Source organism: Cyrtonyx montezumae, unplaced genomic scaffold, assembly GCF_038088225.1.
Source record: "Cyrtonyx montezumae isolate F1298 unplaced genomic scaffold, pur_monq_1.0 scaffold_16, whole genome shotgun sequence".
Taxonomy (NCBI): domain Eukaryota; kingdom Metazoa; phylum Chordata; class Aves; order Galliformes; family Odontophoridae; genus Cyrtonyx; species Cyrtonyx montezumae.
In genome coordinates this window covers 9,456,988-9,474,470 of record NW_027071892.1, presented here as the reverse complement: position 1 = coordinate 9,474,470, position 17,483 = coordinate 9,456,988, and the positions used below count along the sequence as shown (strand labels likewise).

General features: G+C 53.0%; 1 protein-coding gene across 1 annotated transcript in view; it reads left to right on the top strand.

Moving 5' to 3' along the window:
• NHERF2 (NHERF family PDZ scaffold protein 2) overlaps positions 1-17,350 on the top strand; it is a 28,361-nt gene extending 11,011 nt beyond the window's left edge. The window contains exons 3-7 of the mRNA XM_065732702.1: positions 9,666-9,842; positions 11,246-11,399; positions 13,268-13,311; positions 13,627-13,689; positions 15,101-17,350. Of these exons, the coding sequence (XP_065588774.1) occupies positions 9,666-9,842; positions 11,246-11,399; positions 13,268-13,311; positions 13,627-13,689; positions 15,101-15,259 (597 nt within the window). The 3' untranslated portion in view covers positions 15,260-17,350. The remainder of the gene's footprint in view (positions 1-9,665; positions 9,843-11,245; positions 11,400-13,267; positions 13,312-13,626; positions 13,690-15,100) is intronic.
• Positions 17,351-17,483: the final 133 nt, after the last annotated feature.

Here is a 17,483-nt window from a genome sequence, read left to right as displayed (position 1 = left end):
CTTTGGTTTGGGGAGACTGAGTCTGAGAGGTTTAGTGATTTACCCAGCGTTACAGGAGAGCTCGGCATGTTGAATTCAGGTTCAGTTTTTGCTCCCAGTGCTTGGTTTTGTCTCTCAGCATGGAGCTTTTACAGGTGGTGGCCTCCGGAGGCTCCAGGTTGGGAAATGAGAGAAAACTAAACTCTTAATCAACATAGGGCTTTTCCTGGTCCACAGGTTTCTATACGTAAGGAATTAAAACCTGAGTTGTAGACATAATTATTTCTGGCAGGATCCATATTGTAATTTAATTTCACTGCTGCTCTTGCCCTGCACTCCTGAGTGTTTTGGTTCCACTGCTGCGTGTGCTTGAGCTGTAGCCAGACTTGGAGCTGGGTTTTTGGCCAAGTGTCTCTCTTTTCCCACTAAAGCTGTTGCATGAGTCTGTCAAGGGGTGAGTACAGAGATCCATTAGCAGTGAGTCCTGAAAGCTAAGCTCAAAGCATTGCCCCATTAGGGGAAAGGCTGTTCCCTATGGGTACCAGTGCTGCAGCAGGTTGTGGGGTGGCTTTGTGCACTCTTCCCCTCTTGGGGGGCACTGAGCTGTCCCCAAGGTGCTGGAGTGGCAGTGGAGGGGATGGGGCAGTGGTGTGTTGGTGGGTTTGTGGTAAAAACCCTCGGTGCTGCCAATCCCATTAAGTGCAGCCCCTTTCCCTGCAGGAGTCCTGGCAGCGTTATGTCACTAAACCCTCTTAGAGATTTACAGGGCCTAATCCCCTTGAAGAAATGAGCGGCACAAAGGGCAGCGGGCGGGCTAATCCCTGCTCACTGCCCTGTGGGTTGACCTCCTGCCCCAGTGTGTTCCTTGGGAACAGGGCTGTGTCACCCTCCCTCCCCCAGGTGCCTGATGGGGCTCATAGGGCTTTGGCTGCCCCTGCTGTGCATGGCATTCAGCCTCAGTGCTCCCCATCCCTATGGGCTGAACATCCCGTGTGGGCATCTAAAGAGCATCTCAGGTAAAGCAGTTAATTCTGGCCCTGTGGTTGCTCAGGGTTAGAGGGATTTAATTAAGACAAGCCCTAATTAGTACTAAGAAGGATGAATAGTACTTTGCCTAGAAAAGTGCTCTGCTCTTGCCTGGAAGCTGTTTATAAGCACAGGGCTTGCATTGATACGGGGGCTGAGTGTGTCTCCTGGGGGTGGGATTTGTGTGTGGCATGCTGGAGGGGCATCCCAAAGGTAGGAGTAAAAGCTGCCCAGTGGCTGCAGAGCATCCCCAGCACCTCAACCCAATCTCCCAGCCCAGGCCATGCTTGGTGGGGGCTGCTTTTGGTGCTGCTTTGGGGCTCCCATTTCTGTTTGACTTTTCCCATGGAGGCAGCCTGCAGCGGGGGTGTGGGGGGATTCAGAAAGGGGAAATGGTGTCAGCTGAGTGCAGGACAGCTGGGAAGCATGCACTCACCTCCCTATGGTTATCAGTGCCTGCAGCCGGGGCCTGGTGCTGGCACCAGTGGTTATCGGGGCTCCTTGAGCCTGTGCTGCACGTGCCAGGCATGCAGGGCTGTGCCACAGCCTTCCCTTATCTGCCCCAGCACAGCTGCCTCGGTGGAGATAAATGCCCTGCAGCCTTAAAGGCGATTGCTAAGGTCCCCTCCAACCCCAGCCCTTCTATGATCCCCAGCCATTTGGAGCTGGGTTTAAAATGTGGGTTTGGAGCAGCTGTATGGGAAGTAGCTCTGTTCCCTATCGTGTCAGTTCAGTCCTGTGTTCTCCCTGTGCTGGTGACAGCTCGCATCCCTTTGCATCACTGCGGAAGAGAATGGATTACAGACAGGGAGGAGAGGTTCTGTCAGAGCTGTGGGATGTGGGTGGTGTTCCCAGGTCTGCTGTGGGTAGGTTTGGTGTAAAAGCTGTGGGGCTTGGGGTTAGTTAGTGGGACATGCTGAGGGTCGGGGTGAGGTGGTTCATTCCATGGGAGCTGCACCCTGGGGTTTTTTTACTGCATGGCTTTTAAATCAAAAAGGCCTTCCATTTGTCTAGCTCTCGGCATGGGTGCTGTAAGGCACTGCCTTTACTTTCATTCTAAGGAATGCAGAGGATGTAGGGAGCCCTCCCCCCACCCCATTTCCTCCAGCGAGCTGTGCTGCCTGGCCAAGACAAATATTGGTGGTAAACTGTTGAACTTCCCCGGTGCTGCTGGTGCTCACAGAGCAGCGTCTGTTCCCCAGCTCCATGCATAGGGCTGGGCACTGGGGCTGCAGGGTGGGCACCAGGCATGGGGTGCACTGCAAACAGCACCCATAGCCACAACTTTGGGTTTACCCCAGGGCTGGGGGAGGCTGCATGGGGTCAGCAGAGATGGAAGCCCTGGGCTGCGCGCCGTGCTGTGTTTTTCAGGCACAGGGATTCAGCAGTGAGTGGCTTTACAGTGTCCATTGCATGGCATGAGACCCTGCAGCATCACATGGGAGCTTTGCCGTCCCCTGAAGGGGTTCCCCAAGCAGTTGTGGTCATTGCAGGGCTGGGGACATTGCAGTGATACCTGGTGCTCCCCGTGCTCTCTCTTCCCCCCCCCCCCCATGCAGTAGGAGCACAAAGCTGATAAGTCTGGATTCCTGCTAATGACCTGGATTATTAAAGGCAGTTAATGGGGTCAGCATTAATGAATGATGTGGTGATTGCTCAAGGCTTGGCCTTGGTGAGAAGCTGGGGAGTCTAAAGGGCAGCTGATGCTGTGAGGTCAGTGCTTTTACGGGGGAGGCTCTAGCAAGAGCTGTTGTCCCAGCTCTGCTGTAAGCAATTGCAGCCCACGTGTGGGATGTGTTGGAGCTTTGCCGTGGGGGGGTGGCAGGTCTGTGCTCCATTGCCTGTGCTTGGAGAGGTGCTGGGTGCACGGAGATGTGGTAGCAGTGGGGCTTTGGGACAGAGAGTGGTTGATGGTGGGTGTGCGAAGGATGTGGGAAAGGTATTTTCCTCCTTCCCTCTGCCTGGCACCACTGTGTATTCAGCCACTGCTCCTTGCCTTCCTCCTACCCGCAGACACTGCTCCCTTTGGTTCTGTTGGACTGCTGGAATGTCGATCCCATGTTTTTCTTGGTGGATAAATTTCCAGCCCACAAGGACTTGCATTACTGCCCTGTTATCCTCTAGTGATTCCCTTGTGGAGCAGGGAGCTCACGGGCTTCCCGGCTGCGTGTTTCCTTGGCAGATCACTCTGGAAAAGTTTCTCTCTCTGAAAGCAAACACATGCACGTGGCGTTTTCTGTTCCTCTGTCCTGCCCCCTCCATTTTTCTTCCACCATTGGGGCCAGCTGCTCCCTGCCAAGCACGTGCTGCTGCACCCGCCCCATCGGGTGGGAATGCGTGCACTGGGGGAGTGGGGTTCCCTTGGTGTCCAAATCTGCTCCAGTGCCAGCCAAGGGGGAGGGAGAAAGGCTGCATCTTGCAGTGCCTTGCTGGGAAATTCCCTAGCTAGCAAGGATTCCTGAGAAATGACATGGAAATTGCAGAGCTTGGCACTTGCATCATTAGGGCTGGGTTGAGCGCATGGCATATGGTGAGGAGGATGATGCCCTGCATGGGGCAGCTGTACACTGCCCTGGGTTCCCTGTTTGGTGTGTCCCCACTGGAGATGTGTGTGGCCATCACCAGGGGATGCCTTCTGAGGCACCCTAATGCATGCCCTGTGCTGCATGGAGATTTGTTGCACGGGGAGGGAGTGTAGAGAGAAGTCAATCCAGGCTTAACCCCACTCCTTAGGGTATCTGCACCCAGTGAGGCCATGCTCTTGTTTCTCTGGCAGCAAGTTGCTGGGAGGTGACATGTGGGAGGGAGGCAGGCTGCCAGCAGGATGCTCTCCCCATCACTCTCCCTGATGTGAGGTGCCCACGGGGTGCCTGAGTCTGGCAGCACTGTCACTAAAGGGCTGGGGCTCTATCGCTGCCCCTGCCCTTTGAGTCCTGCTCATGTTCCCTCCTGCTTGGTGCTTGCTGGGTGTACCAGCACAGCTCCGTGTCACAGCATGATGTAGCTTGGTGGAGATGCATGTATACCATGGCTTGGGGAGCATGACACACAGCACAGTGCTGATCTCAGTGAGGTGCCTGCTGCTCTCGAGGAAGCACAGCATTTTGGCACAGCCTCTGCTCTCGAGAGCTGGCAGGGTCGGGGCTGGCAGCCATGAGGATCGTTATCTTACAGCAACATGCAGCTGGGGCTTAGGGGCTTTGTGCTGAACCAGAGTGCTTGTGCTGCACGTGGGTGTCCCGCTGCCTGCAGCACTCAGTGCATGGCTCATCCCATCCTTGCAGGGCTGTGCCCGTGGGCAGAGCAGAACCAGGTGAGGGACAAACCTCCTCAGTCAGGGGCTTTGTGGCTGGGTACTGAGCCTGCTGTCAGTCCCATATGAGATCGGATGAGGATGGTGCTGTCACCACCCTCACCTTAGTGCTTTCTCTACTGCAGCAGCCCTGGTAGGAGCTGAGACCTCGCTCACCAAAATTGTCCAGATTCCGCTATCATCTGCAGCTTGGCTGTAGGTCCTGCTGAATACCCGAGTTGGATGCTTTCCACTGCTAATTGGAATCACTTTGCTGTCTGCGAGCCTGCCTGCGATGCTCGTTTGCTCCCTTTGTGCTGTGTGTTGGGCAGCATCCAGCCGGCACCGTGCCTCCTGTGCGTGCTCAGCACCCAGAGCGGTGCTGTCAGAGCTGCATTCCTCGAGCACCTGCCTGCTGCAGGGCTGCCTGCAAAAGGAGCTGGTAAAGAAAACAGTGCAAATCTTTGTAATGACTCTTGCCCTTAAATAATGATGATATTCTTTTTAGTGCTTCTATTGCTCCAGCCCAGCTGGTGTAATTAAGATAATTGGAGCAATTGGAATAATGGAAGCAATTGTGATGCTTTGCAGAAGCCCAGAGCTCAGGTTTGGTGTTGTGCTGTGTTTTGGGGCAGTAATGACAAAGCTATGGGGCCAGCAAGGATGGGGGACACTGTGTCATGGTATCACTCTGCTTGTCTCCTCCTCTTTGAGATGCCCAGGCTACATGTTGGCAGCTGGCTGATTTGGGGCATTTTTAGATCTTTGCCTATTTGCCCTCGGCACTGCTCAGGGTCAGGGGGCTGTGCTTTTGGGGTGCCATAAGCACTGCTGTACCCATTGCTTATCGCTCTTGCAACACTTTGTTCCTTCCAGTTGATGTTTATTTTGTGGGGAATGCTCAGAACTTTCTCCTGGGTGGAGTGATGTGCTGGTGTGGGGAGGATGCTTCAAGGAAAGGAGTTTGTAGAGCAGCTGTCAGTCGGCTGATGGGTCTGTGTTGCAGAAGGTGAGGTTTTCATTCCTGCCTGTGGCTGTCTGAGCCAGGACACTTTGGGTGATGAGCAGGGTGGTAATTAGGGCTGTGGCTGTATAAAAATGGCAGCAGTGTGATTACTGTGGGGAGGCTGAGCTGTTCCTGCCCTGGGGTTATTCCTGGTCTTAGAGAGGGCAGCGAGCTCCTGGCTGAAAAACCTTTCAGTTAGGGCCACTAAACTGAACTGTGTGGCTGTGGCACCTCTGGGTGCTGGAAATACCACTTTCCTTCTTAAAGCCTTCCCAAGCAGCCCACACATCCCAGCTCCAGTACCACGAGGAGGGAACATCTGCTGTGTTTCCACGGGACTGACATCCAAGTGGCCCTCCCCCCCCTCCCCCTTGTTATTTAAAGCTTTCCACCAACATCTGGAGCTGTGTTTGGCTCTGGCTGCCTCCAGGGCTGTGGAATGGAGTTGGGTGAAATGTGCGGCTGCAGGGAACCTCCAGCACCCCAGGTTAGATCTGGGGCTGTCAGAGGGTTCAGGGAGCTCTGTAGCATCCTGTCCCTGTGTTTCCCAAAGCTGACCAGCAAACCTCTGCTGGTAGCAGGGACAGAGGGTAAGTGGACCCTGGGGATGCTCTGCCTAGGGGCTCTCTGCTGCTTCATAGGAGTCTTTGCCATCAGCCCTGGTCCCCTTGCCTAGCCCTGCCCCCAGTGTCACCAAAGTCCCTCTGGCCTGGAGAGAGATGTGTCCATAATAGCCCCTTTCTGGTGCTGCTTTGCAGGGAACACTTGAATCATTCCTGGGGGAAGAGGAATGAAGCCCAGCCCTGCTGTGCAGGCACTGCACTGAATGGCAGCAGTAATCTTGGCAGTGGCACCAGCCCAGATCTGGCCGGTGTCACAGGGTGAGCAGGGCTCAGGGATTCCACTGTGCCCAGGGCTCAAAGTCCTTGAAGGGCAGCATCTATCCCAAATCAGGGTGATGAGCATCTGCATGAAGTTCTGTTCATTTGAGCCTTTGAGCATCCAACAAAGCCCTGCTAATAACAGCAATTAAAGCCTGTCTGCTGCTCTGCTCCCTGTGCAGCCTGGGGTGCCCATGTGGGGGTACCCCACTATCAGTGGTGCTGTTGTTCCCTGTGCTGCAGCCCCAATCCCTTTCTGCTTGGGGTTCTCCCCTTCATGGCATCTCCCAGTGCTGATGTTGCCACCAGGGGTGAGAGGCAAGCAAAGGGGCCATTTTCTGTCCAAAACTGTGTGCAAAAGGAGAGGAAACGCCATGGGAGCTGACTTGAAAGAAAGTATGTGAACAATGCAAATTAGTCAGGAGAGATCCTGCCTGTGCTTTCTCCAACCCCGCTGAAGCAGAGGCAGAAAAGCTGGATGCATTGCGGGGTGATCTGCAGCTTGGAGGACATCCAGCTCCTAGCACAGTGCTTGGGGGATGGTTTGGCTGCAGCAAATAAACAGCAGTGACCCTGAGCTGGGGTGGGCATGGGGATGGGGGCTTGTGCTGGGGCACCCTGCTACCAAGGAGCTCCATCATCTTGTCCCTTTTCCAGGGACACATGTTCTGTCCTCATCCTCCTGTCCAGGACAGCTCTGCATCTACACTGGATCCAATACTGCATTTCCAGGGTGACCCCAGTAGGGTGGCTTTGTAAGGTGTTTGTGTTCAGCCACAAAGCATGGGGGGCTGTGACATGAAGGTGTGATGGGTGCTGGGAGTTCTGTGGGGTAGCTGGGTTTTGTTGTGGGCTGGGATGCTGCTCCCACAGCCTCTGGTCCTCAATGGAGACAACAGTGCTGGCAACCTCAGGTGCTGCAATGAAGTCATGTAAGCTGGCAACACCCAAAACAGAGTTTTATTATTATTATTTTTCCTGTTTTAATTGGAAGTGTTTCATTGTTAATGTCTTGTTTGTGGCCTTTTAGTGGAGCCAGCTTGCACAGCTTCCTCCTGGAATGACAGTGGTGTGCCTCGAGCTGTGGCACCGCAGCGTTGTGTCGGTGCAGCTCTTATCTGCATGGACACATCCACACTTGTGGGTGTGCACAGAGCAGTGGGCGAATGTGACATCCTTCTCTTTTTAATCCCATGTGTGGAATCAGAGGGTGCTGTAGCATCTGGGTGCTTCATAAAAGGATTGCTGTTCACATGCAGGGGGAGAAAGACAAGGTCTTTTTTTGTGGCTTTGCAGCATGGGAGAGCTGTTGTGGGAAGGAGCAGAGCCTCTGTGGGACCTGGGGGCTCAGGTGGGAACTGGGAGAGTGTGGTTAGGACGTCCCAAAGGCAGAACCCCTCCCCCAGGAGCTCAGGAAACATCTTCCCAGCAGCCAACAGGAAAACGTTGGCACAGGTTGTAAAGGGAATGAATGATGGAGCTGGCAGGAGGAACGGAGTGCATCGGTGCAGAGAGCTTCATTGTGTGCTAGAGGCTGAGTGGAGTTAATTTGGGTTTGCTCAGTCCCAGAGAGGGGTTTGTTGGAGCCCCATGGGTTCCAGCAGCTGCAGACAGCCATGGTAGGGAGTTTTTGGAGCAGTGACAGCTCTTGGGCAGGTCTTCCTGAGGAGTTCTGTGTGCTGCTCAGAGCTGATGCTGGGGCTGAAATGGGAAAGAGTTTGGATTGTCTTAGTGACAGACCCTGACTTCAGGATGTGGTGGTGGGAGCAGAGCATTGCCACGCAGGGCACAGTGCTGTGTACCCCAAGCAGTTTGTGTGATTCATTTTGGAGATGGCCCTGGTGGAGCCCAGAGTCCTGCTTGCTGGCACTGTGCTCATTTGGTGATTTTTTTTTGGTGCTTTGGAGCTGCTGCTGAAGCTGCAAGCCCTTAAAACTGGAGAACAACGGCTCATAAAGGTGATTTCTACGCCCCAATAGGTGACTCTGGACATGTTCCTTTCTGCAGCCCCCATTCCCAGTGCTCAGAGCCCTGTGCATCCCTGGAGGTTGCACTGAGCCCGCTCCAGCACTGAATCATTTCCTGTTTTCCTCTGCTGCCGCAGAGCTGGAAGTGTTTGCAGATGGGGTGAACCCGCAGCACAGGGGCATGGGAACAGGGCTGAACCTGCAGTGAGCTTGGGGTGCTGCACGCTGTGAGTGCTGTATGTCCCTTCCCAAAGGGAAAGCCCCCACGTGTGTGGGAGGGGTCACTGCTGAGTGGGTATATAGGGGTGAAGGAATCCCCGTGTGTTTCTTGGCCAGAAGTGCCCCAAGGAGGTCCCCACCCACCTCTTCCAGCTGGCTGGTAGATGGGGATGTCTTTCCCAGCACTTATTTTGGCCGAGATGGGAACATTGGGGGAAAATTTTTGTGTGTTTTTATCGTTACTTTAAATGAAAGGTTGTGAGAGATTGTTCCACTGGTAGATAAATACATGAGGTCTGATAGCAGGCAGGAGCAGCATTGCTTTCCTTGCAGATTTAAAACTCAGCTACAGGGAATGCTTTCCTTAAACCACAGGCCAAAAAAGCCCTGGGAGACACTTCCATTTCTGAGCAGCTCCTGCCCAGAGCATGGCTGTGCTATGGTGCCTGGAGCATGAGAGCATCAGTGGGATAAAACCTGCTGTGTGCTGTTCCCTCTTAGCCCCAAGGAGCTGTAAAGCATTTTGCATGTGAAGCACTGAACTCCTCACGTGCTCCACTAGCATTTGCAGTGAGCTCAGCCTGGATGTGCTGCAGGCACTCGGGGCAGCCCTGTGTTCAGGGGTCAGTGCTTCTGCTCTGCAGTGTTACTCAGGGCTTTCCCATTCTGCCCAGCTTAGTGTTTCCATAGGCTCATTGCTAAGAGGCTGCAGAGCAGCTGGGCTACGTGGCTTGAGGTGGGTACACAGATGATCCCACTCTGCCCTGATTCTGCTGAGTACTCCCAGTTATTCGTGGACATTTTTGAACTGGTTGCAGGATGGGGCTGCCCATTCCCTCATGCCATCTCCATGGTGGCCAAGGACGCAGCTCCAGATCTGGGCATCTCCTGGAGCATCCCTGCATGGGGGGAGCAGTAGCAGAGTGAGGACAAAGCCTTGAGCCGTGCTGGAGTCACTGGGAGCTGGGCACGGTGCTGCCATTGATGAGTGCTGGGGGTTAAGGTGGTGGTGGGGTGGGTGGATCTGGGCTGCTGTTGGCTGCGGAAATGCATTTTTTGTTGTTGTTGTTTCAATTTCTCTGGAATGGTTTTGGACAATCAGTTTTCAAAAATAAACTCAATGAGAGGAAATCCATTTGTTAACCTGTCCCTGCTGAGCTGGAAGGAGGGGATGGTGTGCAGATATGTTCCTTCCTTCTCAGCTTAATTCTGATTCGGAACAAAACCAAACTTATAAATCAAACACAATATTTCATCTCCCCTTCCCCCCCCATTCTATTTCTTCTTTGAATCAGGATTTAAACGGACAGAAAGAGCTATGTCCACGCCTCTGCCACCTGAAGAAAGGCCCCAATGGTTATGGCTTCAACTTGCACAGTGAGAAGTCCCGCCCAGGGCAGTTCATCCGCTCAGTTGACCCTGACTCACCGGCGTCCAGAGCAGGACTGCGGCCCCAGGACCGCCTGGTGGAGGTAACACCACCTTCAGCACAATGCTTTGGGGCCCTTTTGTTGTTTTTTTGGGGTCCTACCAACATAGGTCCTTCTGGAAATGAGGAGAGGGTGACCAGAAGGGATGTGATGCTCAGCTGGGAAGTGTGATGCTGGATCCAGCGTCCGTCCTTTGCCCTTTCCCATCAGATCCATCACTCTGCTGGGCAGGGCAGGAGCTTGGAGCCAGGGGAAACGCTTGGCAGAGAGATACTAAAGCATAGGATTGTGAAAGATGGGGAGAAAAAATGATCTTGGAAGCGATTTCCTGTCTGCTTAGTGCTGAACAACAGAATTTTTGATGTTGCGAAGGATCACCCTCCCCTCGGCTTGTTTGTCTCTTGATGTTTTTACTGAAGAATGAGCTCCCCCATTCAAAGCAGCACAGACAGATGGACAGACAGCACTTGTTCCCAGCTGGGCACCACACCGTGCCCCCAGCCTGGCTCTGCCCTGGCACTGCAGCAATGTAATGCTGGGGCTGGGGCACCCGTGGCTGCAGTTCATGGCAGTGAGGGGTTTTGTTATTTATTTATTGTCCCTTGGCCAAGTGCCCAGCACACACAAAGCAGCAAGGGGTGAGCTGGAGAGCTCGGAAACCCGATCCCCCCCCGATCTGGCTCTTTGGGACTCCAATAAATAATTGATGCTCCCAGCCCTGCTGTACCTGTGTTGGGGTGGGAGAGCAAGGGCAGCCCCCTTTGGGATCTCCCTATGGGTCAGTGTACCCAGGTTGAACCCAGGGCAGGATTGGGATGATGGTGGGGTGATCATGGGGTGATGGTGGGGATGGAACATGGCTACAAGCCAGGCTGGCTCCTCGGGACTGTGTCTCCCACAGCCCAAGTGCTGGCACTGCAGGGGCTGTACCAACCCCAGGCAATGTGTGTGTTCATTTCTGAGCATAAACAACGCCTAGAAATCACAATTGTTCTCTTTCTGCCTGGGAGGAGAAATCCTGTCTACTTGTGGCTCCCAGGTTGCGTGCAGTGAAGGGAAAATGAGTCAGTGCAACACAGACAGACAAGCACCACGCTCTGCCTGACCACCAGAACATGGGATACCCTCCTTCATCTCTTGTTGGAGGGGGACACACAGATGAGCTCAGGCAGGATGAGGTTTTAGGGGCAGATTGGAGGTGAATACTGGGCTTGAAGTCAGTAGAGGGGAACAAGCATGGTCCTGAGCACTTGTGTATGTGGAGGAGTGACAGAGCCTGGGGCCCAGTGGACTTCAGGAGATAGAACCATATAATCCTTTGAGTTGGAGCAGACTTTTAAAGGTTATCTGGTCCAGCTCCCTGCAATGAAGAGATGGAGCATGTGCAGAGGTTTCTGGGGATGTCAGAGATGTCTCTCCTGCAGTCTGACACTACTGCTTTGCAGGTGAATGGGATAAATGTGGAGGGGCTGCGGCACTCAGAGGTGGTGTCCCACATCAAGGCCAGAGAGAATGAAGCCAGGTTGTTGGTGGTGGACCCTGAGACAGATGAGTACTTCAAGAAGCTGGGGGTGACCCCCACCGAGGAGCACACCAAAGGTGAGAACCTGGTTCTGCCCCCATGACTCACCAGGACACGGGTGGGATTTCAGGAGTGACAGAGTCATGTTTCCCTTGTCTCATCCCTGAGTGGTTTCCTGAGCACCACCCAGCTATTTATAAACAGTGAGAATACTCCCAGCCACAAAACAGCTCATTATTTTTACACGGTGAATAATTAACATAGGGACTGGCTGCCAGAAGGAGGCTGTGGGGTGACAGTGCTGTGGGATGCAGCAATGGGTGCAGCACTTGGTGCAAGTAGTCCAGCTGTGGGGATGTTGTGCTGGTGGCACATCCCAGAGCTGCTCAGTCTGAGAGCAGAGCTGCCCAGGAGCACTGCCACGGGGCTTCAGGGCGTGATGACCCCTGGCAAAGGAGCCTGAGGGTGCAGAGAGAAGTGTGGCACAGCCCCCATGTGCACAAGTAGGGAAGGGCTTCACGCAGCTGTGATCACACAGATGGCTGCAGCAGGAGATGTTTCCCTTGCTGCTGGAACCTGGCAGGGAAAGCTGTCTGTCCACTCCACACCCTGTCACCATCTGACCCAAGTTGGTCAGGTGCTCCGTGGGAAGATTGGTCCAGAGAAAGTATTCTGAGGGGTGAGAGTGGTGTCAGATGCTCCAAATGGACTTGAGGAGCGGTGTGAGCCTGGTCTGCTGGCATGAGCACAAAAGGGCCCTTGTTCCAGTAGCAGGGACACAGCCAGGGCTGTGCAGGCGGGTACATGAGTGCTGGGTGCTGGCTCCCTGCACCAGGATGGGGGTGTAGTGAGATGGGGGATCAGCCTCTTTTCCCAGGTAACAGTGATAGGATGAGAGGTGACGGCCTTATGTTACACCAGGGGAGGTTCAGGTTGGATACTGGGAAACGTTTCTTCTCTGAAAGAGTGCTCATGTAACTGGCACTGCTGCCTGGGGAGGTGGTGGGCTCACCGTCCCTGGAGGTGTTAAGAACCATAGAGATGTAGCATTGAGGAGCGTGGTCAGTGGGCATGGTGGCATGGGGTGGAGTTGGACTTGGTGGTCTTGGAGGTCTTTTCCAACCTTACTGATGCTGTGATGCACAATGGCTACGGAGCTGTAAGTTAGGAGTCCTGGGCTGCTCCAGTTGCAAGCTGCTCTGGCACTGAGTGCTGCTCTTGCTTCACTGCATCCTGTGTTGCACAATGAGTGCATACAGTGTTCTCTGCTTGGCTTTCTGTAGGCTGGGGGCTGCCCAGGGTCCCATTGGGGCCACGGAGGAGCACAGAATGGGGTCTATGCCCCCAGGAAGTCTTTGTGCTCAGCATAATTCAGTCACTAACCCTGTCACAATTCGCACATCTGTTGCACCGTGTCTCATCTGTCCCGGGCTGCCTTGAGCAGTGACTTGGTTATGGGAACTGGCAGGCTCATCTGCATCGAATTTGCCATTGTATGAAACAATATTAACACAAATTATTGGAAGTGGACAATAAAATGCCAAGGTCCATGAGAGGCAGCGGGTTGGTTGCCACATGCTGTTGCAACACCAACAAGATGCTGATTTCAGCAAAGAATGTTGGGCTGGTCTGTAAGATTTCTGATTAAAGAGTTCCCAGGAAAAATGATTTCACTGTCAAAAACAGGAGTTCACTGAATGTAGAGCTCAGGGAGGAAAGTGGTTTGGTCCCCCTCTTGGAAGGGGCTTTCTTTTGATGAAAATAGGGTGCAGTTGAATGAGGTTGGGATTGTCCTGGGGGGCACACGCTGGGTCTGGCTGCAGCTCTGGGACAGGGGGCACATGGGGTTTCTGGGGACAGTGCTGGGACTGCAGCCCCTGTGATGGAGCCCAGCCTGGCAGTCCCCGTGAGTGCACTCACTGTGTTTCCTCTGCATGGTCCGCAGGTGTGGTGCCTCAGCCCATGACGAACGGATCTGCACAGATGCAGGTGAGTCCCTGCCTGCTCCCGGGTTGCCTCAGAGCACAGGGAACCTCTGAGGGTTGCCAAGGCTCATTGAGCTCAATTAACTGCTACTGGCTAATTAGAATTGCTTCCTGCTGTAGGTTTAGTTTCAGGTTTGCACAAGGCTGGGCTCAGCCCCATTTGTGCCTTTTCCCAGGAATGGCACCCTGCATGTGCTGTCATCCCCACAGGCACGGGGTGCTGCACTGGGGCTGGCTGTGATGTTTGTCCCTATGCAGTTATTGGGTTTTATTGCTTCTGCCTTTGCACAACCTGAGCTCATGTCTCCATTTCCTGCAGATGAATGGAGGATCCACATCTTCATCTCACAGCGACCTTCAAAGTCCTGGGAAGGAATCAGAGGTAAAAACCCCAAACACACGCTTTCTTTTCACGTATGTATGGACATGTTTATGCCACAGTACTGTGTAAAAATGCTTTTAAATGCAATTTCAGTTTCAAATTGCGGGCTTAGGTACACCTGCATCCACCCAGCAATCAATACATCCATCACGCCCTGCCCTGTAAATCTGAATGAGGTGCAGCCACGAGCCACTGCATTCCTTCCCCTTGCAAAGGGATGAAGGCGTGCAGTGCCGTGTGGCTGCGATGCCAGCAGAGCCCTGTGCTGGGGGTGCACCCCCTGAGCACCTGGAGCTGGCTGGGCAGGGGGCTGCGAGCAGCAGCTGTGTTCAGGGCTGAGCCAGGCGCCTGCAGGCTGGCAGCTCCCTTTCACTCTGAGCATTAAATAATGCATGGCCTGACTGCACAGTGCATGTGAACTGCTCTGTATCCATGAGCCAGAGCAAAGCTGGAGCGAGTGCATTAGGGCAGCAGTGCTACAGGGCAGGACAGGCTTTAAGATGTTGGAAGTGGAGGCCTTTGTTCTTTATGCTTACCTGCTGTGCTTACATGAGCACGGTACATGCAAAGCACTGCGCTGGGGCACCTCTGCAGGCATCAGGGCCAGGAGCTGCACTGACTGCCAAACCCATGGCACAGATGTGGGTGATGGTAGAGGAGCTTTACTTTGCAGCTGGAGCTCGCCCACTGAAAGCAGCTCTGGTGCAGCACCCAGCAGGATTGTTCCTTCTCTGCCCCGCAGACCCCAATGAGGGGTGAGGGTGGGGACAACCCAGTGCTTAGCACAAAGCATTTGGGCTCATGCATTAATTGTACCCCAGGGTATAATGTGGTCATCATCTTTTACCTATTACAGGGGCAAGAGGAGTCTATGGACAGTGGGGCCTTTTGGCTTGAGGGCACGTTGCAGCAGTGGCAGTGACTTTAGAAAGTCAGTGATTTTCTTCCCATAAAGCACTTCTATCAGGCAGATGGAAAGCTGCACCTTTCAGAACAGTGCCTGAAGGAGAATGCACTGGGCACAGCCAGCAGGGCAGGCAGGAGCCACTGGCTGCAATGTAGGGATGAACTCTGTGGCCTTGCAGCTCCTGTGCTGGTTAAACCATAGACTGCATAGGGCAGGAGCATTGGTGGCATTGTGGTGACACAGAATATAGAATGGGTAGGTTGGATAAGACTTCGCAGATCATCCAGTTCCAATCCCCTGCTAATAGCCAGGGTAATTACTGTATTGATTTCCCAGCCTTGTTCAGACTAAGTGCTAGGTAAGGTGCCCAGAGACCACGTTCTCATCCTTTGACATTAACGGAGCCTTGGGTGCACAAGGCTTGGATGCTGCTTGGTGGTTCCAACAGCCAGAGCAACACTTCCAGTAAGGTCATCCACTGATCCATCCCATCCCTCCCTGCAGGATGGAGACTCAGAGAAGAGGGACCCCTTTGAGGAGAGTGGGCTGAGCCTGAGCCCCACAGCAGCTGAGGCCAAGGAGAAGGTGCGGGCCAAGAGAGTGAAGAAGAGGGCTCCGCAGATGGACTGGAACAAGAAGAGGGAGATCTTCAGTAATTTCTGAGCCCTGCTGGAGGCAGTGCTCGCTGCCCTGCCTGGACGTTCGGAGGTGCCCACAGTTCTCCTGCAGTGTCCACGTGAGATGCTTTGTGCTCTGCTCTTCACTGGTTGCTTTTATGAAGCGTATTTTAAAGTCCTTTTTTTTATTGTTATTATTATTATTGTTATTATTATTGTTACTCACCAGTGATTCTCATAAGACAAATGTGACCAAAGCTCCTTTCCTTGCTCGCATTCAGCCTGGTTGGCTTCCCGCTGTCCCTGTTCCTGCTGAGAAAGGACTGGAAGAGTTTCACTCATGTTTCTTACCTGTGTTATTTAGGCTTTTGTTACTGTTTTTTATTTGGGGTATTCTGGGTCTGCAGGTGTCCCAGGCTGAGCCCCGTGGGATGCTCTGTGCCCCTGTGCAGATGAGGGCACCTTGCCATGGTGTGGGGCTGGCATGCCCCTCGTAATGGGAAAACTGACAGTGGCCATGAATCACTTGCTAGCTTTGCTATGGGAATGGAAGTATTCTCATTGCTGTTGTTTCGAATGAAGCCCCATCTGTTCCAGTTAGCATAGGGACCTTCCTTCCCCAACAGCGACTCCTGTCCTGGCCCTGGCAACCTTTTTTCCACTTCTCAACCCTGCAGACGGGATGCACAGACAGCACAAACCTGGCACCAGATGCCACCAACCTTGTGGCCTGCACCGTGTGAGAGATGCTGCAGGGCTGAGTGTGTCATTGTGGAGCCCTCGGGCTGAGCATGATGAGCCTGGTCCCGCTCCCCCTGCATGTCCCCAGCCATGGAGTGAACTCTGTGGTTAGGAGAGGTTTGATGTCACGGGCAATTGCTTTTGTTTTGTGTCCTCCTTTTAATACCCAGAATGTTTTCAAATCCTCCAAATGTAAAGCATGACAGCTTAAATTATTTTAAGCTCTTTATTGCTTGCCTTTGGCTATGAAGGAGGAAAATGGAATGTAGCGTACCGGAGAGGGTCTGCCTGTTGGGTCTGCTCCCCCTGGCAGCCCTGAGCCCCACTTTGTGCTGGTCATGCAGCAGTGGAGAGGGACTGGGCATCTGGTAAAGCCCTGTTCCCCAGCTGAATGCAAATGGCAGCAATAAGTTGGGTGTTGATGACTCTTCTAAAGAAAAGACTTGGCTGCAACTTTGCTCTGTTATTCCCCAGAGCTGTTTTATTACAAGGTAGAGGCCTTTGGGTTAGTCAGTGCACTATGGATATTGCCATGGCTCTGTGTTTCCTAAACACTGAACTAAAAGGTGCCTTATACCACGTGCTGCTCTCCTGGCTGCAGCACAGGGCCAGTGTTTGGCTGCTGGCTGGAGGGAGCACAGAACCCTCAGGGGTGAAGGAGAGGAGTTCTCTTTTACGAAGGTGCAAACTGTTGATGGGCTGAATAGGTTGGGGAAAAAAATGAAGAGGGTCTGGTGCAGGTGTTAGACTACTGGAACAAGACTGGAAGCAGGATGACAGCTCAGGATAAGGGAAGACTTTTCCTCCCCTCCAGGACTCTGCCATTAGCTAGAGGCCTCTTCCCTGCCCCACTTCAAAGACGATTAGCTCCTCTCTTTTTAGTCCCTGAAATATTTGCTTCTATAAGAACTAAGAAAGTACTGAAGGAGCCCCACATTTTCACGGTATGCACATTGTTCCCAGTGCCTGCATAGCCAAACCCCACAGTGCTCCTCTGTGCAGGGCAGAGCACTCCCACTACACCAAGAACTTAATCTACGATGTACGTCAAGAGCGAAGACTCATTTGTAAATACCACACTTCTCATACAAGACTGGACCACTGTAGCTAAGGGGGGAGGAAAAAGAACGTGTAGTTCTGAAAGCAGATCAAAAGAAATCAGGTGTGCAAATGCATACTGATAAGATTTTGAAATCTTAATCTCTGCTTATTCCATGGAAATTGCTCCTGGTTAAAGCACTTATCGTATTTCTGACATCTTGTAGCTCAGTAGTAATTATTCAGTTCCTGTACATTTAACTTGGAAAAAAAATCAATAAAATGTAAGGCTGTTAGCTGTATTGTAAAAACATAATATACACTGTAATGTCAGTAATAAACTTTGTTTTCCCATGTACCACTTATTTGCTCATCCGCTCATTCGGGGGGAACTTGAGGGTGGTAGTACTGCTTTCTTTAGCACATTAAAAACTTTGCCTCCTCCCTTGCCTGTTTCAGGTGTAGCTGAAATTGTCCCTTTGTAGCTCTGC